Consider the following 12,843-nt stretch of genomic DNA (forward strand, 5'->3'; position numbering starts at 1 on the left):
ATTGTATGTAAATGTCTGTCTTTCCCTCGCTCTCTCGACCTCAGTATTCGTTTCATACCCGCAAATAGACCGACAAGGTTAAAAATGAAGGCGTCGGTTATAAACAAGTTCCGTCGCAAATCCGTCGTACCGAAATTAAGGCGCGTGCAGGCGAACGGCAGGTCGGAGACAGAGGGAAAAAGGTGGAGGGAACGAGAGAGAGAGAGAGAGAGAGAGAGAGAGAGAAGAAGAAGAAGGATACCCTTTATGGCTCGACTTTAACGAGTTCTTGTCATTCGCGGCACGACGCTCTCTTCTACTCGCCGCATCTGTTTCGCGAATTCAACGGCCTTGGGCTGGCGACCCGATGACGTAGCTGGTGCTCATATCGGCGTTACGAGGTCACCGATGAACGGCATTGCAATCTTCGCCGCGTGATCGGCTGCGCGGACGCTAAAATGGGGTTTTTGGGACACCGAGTATATGCGGCATTACGTTGTAAAGTAAGCAGTTTGCATTTTGTGCAAACTGTGGAAATCGATAACTTGCATCTATCACAGGCAGCCAACGCGTCTTCGGTTGGCGGATGATAAGACTCTGCTACGATGAAATGATCGACGAAGTAGCGGCTACAATGTCGGGCTTGAGCCGAGTCGAGCTGAGAAATCAACCGTGGCATCGTTTGGTTTACCGAAAGAAGCGGGACGATTGTCAGACGTGACGTTTTCACGTTGAAATCATCTTGAAGGTGCAGTAAATAATGTGACACGATCAGAGAATTTTTAAGTGAGACAATTTCGAGTGCCATTCGATGTAACGATCACTTTATCGGATATTTCGCGCATCGAATTATCTTCGTTTCGTGAAAAGATAAATAATAAACGACGACGGTAACGTCCATACCGCGAATATATCGAGAGATATAGATAGATGGACAGATAGAAAGCGAGAGGGGGAGAGAGAGAGAGAGAGAGAGAGAGAGAGAGTCGCGAGCTTCGTGTTTTGACATTCCCGCGCGGAAATTATAAAGCACCGTCAGTCCGATGTAAATTAGACGAAAATCTTCGATGTTGCGCTGCCAGCGACTGCCGTACTCGTAATCGCGCCGGGAACAAGAAATATCGGCGTGTGCTCGCTCGATGCACGGTGAAGGTGTGCGTACAGGTATTCGGGATACAGTTAGTCGACCTTGCGCGCGTTCGGAGACTCCGAAATAAAAAAAACGCGCCGCCGCCGCCGCCGCCGCCGCCGCCGACGCCGACGCTCGGTGTTATTTCGCTGCAGAACGGCGGGATGCACTTTCCGAGCGGCCGGCAGGAACGCGCGAAGTGACGATAATGATTTTTCTCCGTCTCCTTGTTGATCCACACTTACCGAGTCGGAGTGGCCGCGTGCGAGCTTCGCGCGTAACTTTGCGCTCTTCTTGCCGGCGCGCCGTGTCGCGTCCTTTCGATATATCCCGTTCATCGACAGCGAGCAAACAGACTAGTATGTGTGAATTCGCGCGAGTTCCAGCTCGGCAGAAAGTCGCGGTCATCGTTAAATTTTCAAAAAGAGCGTCCGCTCAGTGCTATCTGAAGGGGGACGGGAGCAGTTTTGCGCGCTCCATGTGACTCGATTCCTCTCCCTCGCGTCGCTTTCTGTCACTTACTGCCTTACTCTCCGGAGGTATGCCAGAGTTATCTCTCGTGAGCGATAACACAGATTCTTATTCGCCGGAAACACCGCTTCTCCCTCGCGCACGCGTGACACGCGCGCGTGCATGCATGCGTGCATTTATTTCCCATCGGCGACGGGACGCCCGACCGTCAACCTGCACCACGCGGATGGTACGAGGGTGGCACCGCCGCGCCGGTGCGCACCCCAAATCGGGGGAACGTGTCGGTCGAACGTTTAGGTGTGCACGCGTCATGTGCACAGGATCACGTAAAAACCGATACGCGCGCACGTACGCGTGTGCGTGTCCGTCAGCGATCTCTCTTTCCCTCCGTCCCTCCCCCCTCTCTCTCTCTCTCTCTCTCTCTCTGCTTTGGGTGCGTGTGCGTGTGGTGTGCGAGCGCACGCGGCATGCGGCATTTGTGCTCGTCCACGTGTACAGCGCTGGCTATTATGTCACAGCGTGTATCGAGGTCAGTGACCCTGACGTGCACATCGAGCGTCGTACCGACGAGACTCTCCGACTTCCGTGCACGCACGCACGCACGCACGCACGCACGCACGCAGGCACACCCGTTAAGAAGCAGAAAAATTTCGATGGCGCGCAGATGCATACCGCGATGGTCCCTCTCGCCGAGACCGGCGTGAAACCCGAATCTAAATTCTGCTGCTACGTTAGACGCGCCAATTCTGTTGAACGTGACAAACCAAATGGAGAGGCTGTGGTTACGATACTGTTGCACAGATTATCGTTTTTTTATTTGCATGCTTCAAATATGAGTACTCGCTGTCATTTCCTTCATGCTGAGCTCTCTTTTACAAGAATTATTTGATATTGGCTCATCTTAATATTACACCCGCACAAGTGCCCTTTATTTTTCATTCTTTTACAAGAGATATATCGATAGAGTTAGAATTATTCGACTGCAAAAATAGAATATATTTGTACAACAGGAAAATATTCAATAATCAACGTCGACATAAGAGAAGGTTGTGCGCAAAATAACCAACTTTCCTCTCCAACGATCTCTTTGTTATTCTCTGTCATTCGCGAATTCGAAATTCCAATGGAATTTAGAGATTCGAGAAAAATAAAAAAAAAGGAAAGAGTGCTGTAAGCCCCCCTCCCCGTCGCCGACTGCGTCCTGCGTCCTGCGGTTCCATCCTGCAATCGGCGTCTCTTCGTCATCGTGGCCAAGCAAACGGACCGATCGGAAACGTATTATTAATAATCGCACGTTAATCGATAATCGATCATCGTGGCCGACACTTGCAACGCGTACGGCCCTGATCATTTCTCGATCAGTCCGGGCAAGTATTTGGAGAGCGTTAGTTTGTTGTTTTGATTCCTCGGCCGCCGATCGTACACATTGTTTGTTGACGGGCAACGACGGGCAGCCAATGACGCAGCCTTTTTTGCTTACCATTGTTTTGATACTCGCGCGCGCGCGCGTGGTTCAGTCGCCCGTGACTGCGGTCATTACGTCTCGCGCCGAAGAAGGACGAGCACAGCGCGACGCGTGCTATCGTTCCGTCGCGTCAATCGCGTTGTTTTCTCGTCGGCCCTTAAATCTTATTCGATACGGACGGCCGTCGGAATTGCATGATTAAATAGCACGCGCCGGTCGAGAATCGCGTCTACGCGAGTGTCAGGGTTAGTGTCACGATGGAGGAGATCCCGAGCAACCGGAGGAGGCAGGGCGTGCTGGACGCGGAAGTCAGGATGGAGGAGGACGCAGGATGCGGAACGTCGGGACGCGGTCGGCGATGCATGTACTTTTCGAGGTACTTTTCGAGGTGCGTCACAAGTCATTTCTTTTACAAAATACCTCTGATTTCGAACGGACGTTCTGCGAGCTCAGTAATATAGCCAAGTTGAAATTCAGAGTTCGCGCTCTTCATAGTCGCCATTCATAGTTCGCGTTGTGTGTTCTGATCGTAACTTTTTAACGATGAATATCGGATCATTCGTTTCAACCGGTATTTCTTTCGCAAGAAATGTCGGTCCAAACGGTCCCTAAATGTAAAGCTGATGTTCAATTGATTCCTTGAAAATTCTTTGTGTTATCAATTCATTGTAATTTCTAATTAAGCCCTCGACCAAAGATTGCTAGTAATTCGCGACTATGAATACAGGCCTGAATCTCGTAATATATTTCACAATATCTCTCATCTTGAATCTACCAATGATTTCCTTCTAAAGCTATATACTCTTATTATATCTTATTAACTCTTATTAAATCTGTTAATTCTATACTCTTATACCTGCGATTCTTCATATTTATATTTTTTTTATGCGGAACTGCGCGTTTAGCGGTGCATAAATATTAACAAATTTATATCGCACGCGTTGATAACACGTTTTGATATCCAAAGCATTCCGTGAGAACGAGAGGGGGATATGGCGCATTTCCAAATTTGTAAAACAAGATATTTATATTTGCGCTCGAGACAAACACGTCTCTCTTTCTCTCTCTCTCTCTCTCTCTCTCTGCCTCTTGTCGTGAACGACCTCGGAGGCCAGTCGCTTCGGCGCCGACTGCAATCCTCTCGCGTTCCCGAAAGCGACGGCGTTAATTGCACGAGATACTTGCGGGACTTGACGAAACAGGGTGGAAAAACTGATTACCACTCGTGGATGTCGCAAGCTCGCGACGATTGATTGTTGTTCCCGCGAAACTGCCAGCCGCGTGTGCGCGTTACGTCGACGATCACACCCAGCGGAGAGCAGACGGAGAGAGACGCGCGTCCCTATTTGGATAAAAATCGAAATGTCTCAAGTGGTCGAGAGAGAGAGAGAGAGAGAGAGAGAGAGAGAGGCGTGTGTTAACCGCCGCGTTCGCTCCAGTTTCTCCTGTATCTCCGCGGTCCTTTTTCCCGCGGTTGTCGAGCAGACGGGCAACGGGGAATATTATACTCGGCGACAAGCGTGACGATCGAGCGAAGCCGTGTAGCATCGTTACGTGCGCGACGGCGTGCTCGTCGGCGAAATATCGCGCATTAGTGGGATGCGCGTGAAATAAATATAACTCAGCGCGAAACTATGATTGGATCAGAGTCGAGCTGAATCGGGCCCGATCGATATCTCGGCGCGGCGTCGCTTCGAGTGAAGAAGCGATTTAGAAAGCGAGCGGGGGATATCGACCTCTCTTTATCCTAAAGTGTTAAAATTTGCGCCACGACGAGGAGGAGCGATGAAGGAGGATAACGATAAGAGGAACGATCTCTAATTACAAAGATACAGCGCAAAGATATACGGCGTGTAAGCGCCACGCATTAGCGTAATTATAATATCTGACACGCGTCGAGGGTGGAGGGAGAGGGGCAGGGGGGGGGAGAAGGGAAATTAATCTTCGCGTTCCATCGAGAGTGAGTTCCTCCTCGCCGCTGCGAGTGAGAATTTCTTGAACCCGCCGATCCGTACCCGCGCTCCACCGTCGCGCTTTCTATTTTCCAACGGACACAAAGGAGACACTGCGTCGTATTTTTTCGCCGCGCGCGGACGTTCGCGTTTCATACGCCGCGCGCGCGTACTCTCTCGTCGTCTCGACGACGCGTATACGTCGCGTTACGATCGTCGCGTGTATCGACGCGCCGAGAGCCGTGCGGCTCCCATCGCTGGCGAGACGCACGCGGATTATGCAAGTGCAGCTTAACGTTAAGCCGCGGCGCGCGAGTCGCTTTCGCTTATTTGAGCGGCTGCGAAGGTGTTGTTGATGAAAGTGTCAGGGCGAGTGAGTCACGCTCGGTGTGACAGCCGATTTTCACTCGTTCCGCGCGGCGTTTTGCCACGAAACTAGACACGCAACGGTCTATCTGCGCTCTCGCGACGGCGATTTCTTGGGCGCTTTCGACCACCCGACACAGAGCTCCCCGGGAACGGCGAGAGCGCTCGATCCCGGGACCGCCCGCACGTTTTCGACTTTGTCAGTTACGCCGCTATCGCGTAACTAATCAATCTTTCGCAGTCTTTTGCGTTATTCTGCGCGTTAATATCACGTAACTACCGGCTCTGTATTAATTACATTAATTAATACATGAATATTGATGTACATTTAGGGCGATTTACATCGCGCATATATATTATCGGTATAACACTTAATATTAATTCGCACGTTTATACGTACGTGCCGTTGTTGTATTAATATTTCGCGAGGCTAATAGGTGAAGTTGAATTCGGCGGTCGCTTCGGCGGCGGGACTTTTAGTTCGTACAGCTTGCCGGTTTTGTTGCCGGTCGCGCAACCGCGCGCAAGAGGACCGAGCGAGTAACGCGCTTAATGACGCCGCGTTGCGAATCGCGCGGCAGGTGTTGATGCTCGGAAAAGCGTTGCGAGAGACGTTGCGTTGCGCGTCGTTGCGCACTTTTAAAGCGCGCATCCCGCGCGAGATTCCCGCGAAACTCGAGCGCGCTCGGGACTCTGCGCGTTTCTCTGATTGATTGTTTCATCTACGTTGTGCCGTAACGTCGCGATTTATGACTCGCGATCGCGCGTTGAGTACCGCGCCGCGATCTTTCCGTCTCGCTCGCTCGCTCGCTCGCTCCGTCCTCACACGCGAGCGCGCGTCTGCACTTTCGAGAGGAAAGAACGCGCGGCCGACGACGGCCACACAGCTTTAGGCGATTTCGAAAATATACGTTCGCGTCGGGCCGAGATGAGATTTATGTCGCTCGGTGAACTTCTGCGAATTCGTCCATGGCGAGCGCTGCTTGCGAGCGTTTATGATTGATACGTACAGGCCGCCTGCGGGGTCACGCACTTTCTCCTAGACACATATGTTAGAAAGCGGGTAAAAAGAATAGCCGGGAGATTATTAATTCTCACACCGACGCACACACACACACACACACACACACATACCATATGACTGATGTAACGCGAACGTTCTGACGTAAGCTGCCCTGCGCGTGGAACGAATGAACAACGATTACCTCTCGATTCGTCGATTTCGTATCGGCGATATTGGTGGTTTTAACGATGACTCGACCGGGGAGACTCGGAGACTCGGGCGGGCTATTTAATTTTGAGAATAATCGATCGCGCCCGGCGAGCACTTTGTCCGAGACTCTGTCGGCGATTCTTCCGGTTCTACGTTTTGCACGCTCGACCGGTCGTCTCGAGTCCCCTTGCGCTCTGCGTCGATGAAAGCCGCGGACGAAAGTTTGCGCTTTTAATTTCTCTCGCGTAAAACACGAGTGCACGGTCTGTACCTGCGGCCCGTGTGTTGCCGAGCCGCGAACGCCGTCGAGAAAGCGGAAGTGCGTCTCGCGCGAGGTGAACGTCTGCGGTTGAATCGCGAGATAGCGCGGGAGAGTGCCTGATACTCGCGACGGAGGTTACGATGACGTTAGACGACTTCGGCCGGCGGATTGTACGAGGTTCGATCAAAAAGTAACGAGAATTTTTAATTCTCTCGAAAAGTATTTATTTGATCTTCAATGTTTATCCCATCTTCTTCAAAGTAGTCCCCCTGTGATATTACACACTTGTGCCAACGTAGTTTCCAGTTTGAGAAACACTCTTGTGGGACGCCTCTTTAGGTATCTCGTCTTGAGCTGGATCTGCGATTTCGCCCTTGTCTCATCTATTGTTGAAAAACGTTGCCCTTTGAGTGTCCTTTTGAGTTTGGGAAATAGGAAAAAGTCACACGGGGTCATGTCTGGAGAATAAGGTGGTTTCGCGATGGTTTACGCGATGCTGTTGTTCTTGAAAATTCAGCAGTTTCGGAACAAATTTTGCTGCCACTCGCGTTTCACGCACTGAGAGTAAAGTATATGATATTTCGAACTGTAATGATATTGGTAACTAAATTTTAATCCGAAATATCATATTTATAGTAAGCATTACCATAATATCGGTAAGAATTACGATATAGGCATAGTATAACCAAGCATATAATATTTTTACCAAGAATTATGGTAAGTTAAACTGAAATTATTGTATGGATACGAATATAAAATGGTGTAGGTAAAGTAACTCTTTTATATAGTCAATATTACCAGAATATTTGCTAAATGATGACAGATGTAACTGTATGAATATTAAATCTCACTATATATTTGTGAATGAGAAATTATCATATATGTGATAAAAGTAACTAAACAATTAAGACAATCATTGACTATATATTTGTGTTTATTCTACTACATTTTGCAGGTTCCACGAACTATAAAAATATGGTTGGCGCCAAAATGAACTGTAAAATATAGTGATAGATTACAGTTAATTCAACTATATTTTTCTATCAGCGTGTTCAAAACATTAGTAAAAATCGCTCCGCATGAGCCGTATGAAATTCCTGTTTCTTCAGCAACCTCTCTAATGGTGATTCTTCTATTAGCAGGCACAATCTCTCAAACTTTATCCACTGGTTTTCATCACTGGTGGACCATTCATAAACGTTTCACGACGTTTGTACCATTCATAAACTCGTGGTTGCGACATGATATCGTCGCCAAAGGCCTTCTTTAACATTTCGATGAACGCCTCGCTGCACTTAATTCCGTTTTTAACACAAAATTTCAGACAAACTCTCTGATCTCCGACTGATTTCGCCACACGAAAAATCGCCAAACACCCTGAAGTACGTCTTGCGCCATTCGCTCTCGCCAACCACACAAACTAAGCGTCGCAGCTGCCTGAAAATTGACGCGTACGTTACTGGTAGTGCTAGCAACACACAAAAAAAAGAAGAATCAACTGAATAGACAAGATGCGCAGCGCGCGCAGTTACAAAATTCTCCTTACTTTTGGATCAAGCCTCGTAGCTCGTGGACGACCGAGGAGATTCTCGCGTCGATAGGAAAACGCGCAAAAGCGGCGAGCGGACGCGCGAGGTTGGACGCGCGGTGCGCGCGTCTCGGAGGCCGCTGGGTCTGCCAGCTGTAGCTGGCTCTAGACGCTTCTAGCTGCGGCGAAGAGAATCGCGCGAAGGCCATGATGGTCGCTGAGAGAGATGCCCTCGAGTCTGCTACTCCACCGCGCAACGATCGCGATAAATGTTAATACGCTCTTGATATTGGCTGGGATATCGCGCGAGCACGGGAGGGTACAACGTAATGTTCTCGCAGTTTGATTAGGATTCAACAACAATCGAAGCGATTCGGCGAAATGTCGGCCGCGATAACGCGGGCAAAAACGCGGGAAGAGGAGCCGTTAAATCTGTCGACGTGCGCGCTTCGGTCGGCGTTAACTAAAAGAGAGTTTAATTTTAAACGCTTTCGCCCTCCCGCCGGAGTACCGACGGATTTAACGGCGCCGTTACCTTTTCTGATTTTATGACCGGCTATTTCGGCTCAGCCAACGGAATCGCTCCGCAAAGCGCGCGGTGGGTGTATTTGCGAGTCGCCAATTAATTGGAATTAATTGATATTTCGCTGAGGGTGAATGCAAAGTCCACGCTCTGATGAGTATCACCGAGATCACGCGACACGGTCGGTCGCTCAAAATTCTCCGGCGAGTTCCGCGCGCGAATAATCGAGATTCGTAGACGACGGGCAGAGCAGAGACCGGGCAGAATTTTCGGGATACCACCGTGTGCGTGTGCGTGTGCGTGCGCGCCGAAACACAAGGGGGAAAAATAGATCAGCTAGCGCGCGGGAGGCTGTGCGGGAGGCAAAAAGTTCGCCGGGAAAGAGAGCGCGAGAGACGCGGCGAGACAGCCTGAGCGAGAAATAGTTCGGAATGTAGGGCAAAGGGTTGGCGAGATCAATAAATTCCCCTCCGCCTCGCCAGCCCCCCTGGCGCCGAGGCGTTAGGCCTATACAATCCCTCCTCCGTGTCGCTCTTAGCCGCGTGCCTCCTCGGTCTCGTCTTGTTTCAAGGAACGCGCGCGGATTAATATTTCAGCCTGGCCGGCCATCCGAAGAAAAGGCTCGGCCGAGGAGTGGGCGTTGCTGGAAAGAGGAATCGACATTCCGAATAATCGACTGTAGGAGATGTCGAGCGGCGATGCCTCCATTCGGTGAATATTCGGATGAATGTCCAAAAATTGCGGCGAGTGTTACAATCGAGCCTGTCTCGGGCTCGCGGTCGTCAGTCGGCTGATCGCGACGCCGAATTCATCGTCAATCCCAGCGAAGCGTGTCGATAATTCGCCCGTAAGCCTGGACGTATAGTGTACGAATTATTATACGCACGCGACCGGAATAATAATAATAATAATAATAATGACTACGCTCCGGCTCACGCGTTGTCATTACCGTCCGGTAATGACAACGCGTAAGTTTCCACTGTAAAGACATAAGTTAATAATTTCATTTCTTTGATATCGCATTCAGCAAATGGACGGACAGAGGGAACCCGCGCCCGGCCGGCCGGCGCTGGAGAACTACAGAGAGAATCCGCCGTCTCGTATTTCAGTCGCGGCGCGGTTCTTCCGAAGCACCTCCCCCATTTGCTGCCGAGTTAGTTAATATAATTCGTAATCGCTCGCGGTCGCTCGCGGTGAGATCGTGAGAGATTCAACATCGATCAATGGATCAGCCGCCGTGGCTGGCCGTCTGTCTATCTTTAGGTTCACATCGACGTACAGCACCCGCGCGCGCAAAGACACACACCAGCCCTTCGTTTCCTACTTCCCCCACCCCGTTCGTCTCGCTCCGCTCCGCTATAGTCGACTTCTTCCTTCGGTGTACTTTATCTAGCCTCGCCCCTCGCTCGCTCGCTCGCACAACTGGGTTAACCATTACACGACGGAAGTTTCGCGACACTACGAGCCTCCTTCTTCGCTCTGCAAGTTCCCCCGCGGAACGTTCGCGCAGCTGACTACCACTCGCTTTCGTTCGCCGGAGGGTAAGGATCACGTCCGAGTCTTCGACCCGCTCCCATTCTCCCTCCTCCCTCCTTTTCTCTCCCGCTCTTTGCTTTTTTCCGGGTCACTCTTTGAAAAGCGCGCGCGCGCGCGTGTGTGTGTGTGTGTGTGTGTTGCGCTGCTAGTCGGCCACTTGAACCTCCTCCACTGTATACCCCGAAGAGGCCATTTCTGCCCCTCTGGTCTTTTTTTCTTACACAGCGCGGCGCTCCGCCGACCTCCGGCGATCTTCGATCGATTCGGGGCCTCGACTTTTCTCCGTTGAAAATTTCATTAAACACACGGCCGTCCCTCGTCGCTTTTTCACGTGCGCTCAAGAGTGTGTCTTTGTAGCCGACTTTGAAATTAAAGTTCCTTCTAAATGTAGCAAGTCCGTTCGAAATTCAGCAGCGCGCCGTAATGCGATTCGAGAGGGTTATTCTCTTGTGCCTCTTCCGATCCGAGCGGTCGATCCGGTACGTCGCGCGATGTCACTAAACTTAACGTAACGAGCGTTTGATCTCGTCTGCTTCGTACGATTCAACTTTATTTTATACATTTGTTACTTTTCGCGTTTCGCGTTTCAACGCTCGCAGGCATGCGAAAGACCAGAGGCACGGAGGCGGGCGGGCAGGTCTGGCGGGGGCAGAGGGGGAAGGTCGTTAAATCAGCCGCGAATTGCATCTCGGCATGTCATGCAACGTGTATTTATTAATTTACATCGTCGCCGGTGTGCGGTACGGTGTAAACAACCGCGGCTATTTAGTTAACCCGCGGTATACTCGCGCAAATGGCCGCGAATTTATTGGTTCGAGGCGTAGCTCGATATGATTTACGAGGGCAAGCCTGAGTGATTTACACAGCGCGATAACTACTGATCACATTTGTGTGTTTCCTCATCGCGCGACAATTGCGACTTGGCGAACGGCGAGAGAAAATATATGCCGTTCGGAAGCGCGGCGCCGATTGTTTCTCCGATTTCGGAGACTGAGCATTGCTCTCGCGCGTAATTGCTCTCTCGTGTACGATATTTCATTAGTAATTATTACGCTAGTCAAACGTTCGCGACGCCGGGCACAATGCCGGGCTCGCGTTGCTTCAATTGATGCACGGGAAAAATTATACACGCGGTCGACGTCCGGTTTCCCGCGACAATGTGCTTGCGCGGAGTCGATTATCCGAGCCGAAATGCGGCTGCCATTTTCCGCCTCAACTGTCCGCCTCAACGTCTATATCTTCGGGAAATTAAATTAGCGTTTAATGGAGCACCGAGATCGGAAGGCAGAATCAACATTTTTCGACTCGCCCGCCCACTTGCCGAAATCATACCGGCTGCGGACGTCATCATTTTTTTCAACCGGATGTCACAATTCCCTCCGCGGACCGAGGAAAAGAGAAAACTGAAGCGTTCTCTCTCGCTTCGAACGGAAAATCCCCGGGGCGCGGAGTCTTGTCACCGAAGAGAGCTCTCGATCAAATTTGATCCAGATACTCGTCGACAAGTTGTAATTGAATCCCGGGTCCCGATGGTGTACTCCGCTCGTCGTAAAACACTAAGTTTCGATACGTTGCGCCTCGTGTCTTCGTAATTTTTTGTCGCGTCTCGCTTACAAGCGGGACCTTCCGCGGCGGATTACCCTTCTGTCGGAAACGTGCGAAATTGAATTCGACCACGACTGACACCGGCGGTGTGATCAGCGGGGACGTTTATTCGTTTGGAAAAGTTCAAATTGAAAATCGCATGCGCGTCTCTTCCGTAGTCGCGTAGTCAAGCGAGTCGGCGAGAAGAAAAATGTGACTCTTGTCGCATCCTGCAGAACGAAGGCTCTGCCAATGAGCTTTGCTTACTGTTTAAAATTAAAGAACTTCCCGGGAGAGTCGAATTTTGAGAGCGAGTAAAAATAAGTGAAGAGAAAGAATTGCCCCTTCCGTTAACTCTCGAAACGGTCCTTATTCCCGCGGAAGCTTAACTCGAGATCTAATTGCCGAGATGTTTAGCGTTAGAAATGAAAAAGCTCTCGGTCCGAGCTTTCAGTCCAGCGTTCGTGCGGAATTTCGCTCGGCGGCATAATCGTAAATTCTATTGTAGTATGCAAATGAGACAGACGCAGCCTAAAATTAGAACGGCGAGATAAGTTTACGGGACAAGACCGGTTTGGCGGTTTTGTATCGATGCTATCAGCCGTGTCGAAAGACATCATGTTAAGGTTTACACTTCTTCTTTCTGTAATCCTCCCTAGGATCTTGATAGGAACGAAGCTACACTTGAGCTCTCTCTCTCAGTCAACGTGTCGACGCCGATCAATTCAATGCTCAGCTCAAGTTGCCATCACGATAGGTGCGCCGAATAAATGCAATTCGCGTCGAAAGTATTCCTCCAGCTCCTGTCTCATCGCCTCTCCATCGCCACGGCCAC

At 50.4% G+C, this 12,843-nt stretch overlaps 1 protein-coding gene across 6 annotated transcripts in view; it reads left to right on the forward strand.

Annotated features, from left to right (window-relative positions):
* Positions 1–12,843, forward strand: part of Kdm3 (Lysine demethylase 3) — a 311,563-nt gene that overhangs the window by 13,650 nt on the left and 285,070 nt on the right. Inside the window, exon 1 of one of the 6 annotated variants that reach the window (XM_025305752.1) lies at positions 3,256–3,432. The exons of the other annotated variants lie outside the window; for them this stretch is intronic. Within the exon in view, the coding sequence (XP_025161537.1) occupies positions 3,376–3,432 (57 nt within the window). The 5' untranslated portion in view covers positions 3,256–3,375. Of the gene's footprint in view, positions 1–3,255; positions 3,433–12,843 lie in introns of those variants that run through there. 6 annotated transcript variants of the gene reach the window in all.

The sequence above is a fragment of the Harpegnathos saltator genome, unplaced genomic scaffold (genome assembly GCF_003227715.2).
Source record: "Harpegnathos saltator strain DR-91 unplaced genomic scaffold, Hsal_v8.6 scaffold71, whole genome shotgun sequence".
Taxonomy (NCBI): Eukaryota; Metazoa; Arthropoda; class Insecta; order Hymenoptera; family Formicidae; genus Harpegnathos; species Harpegnathos saltator.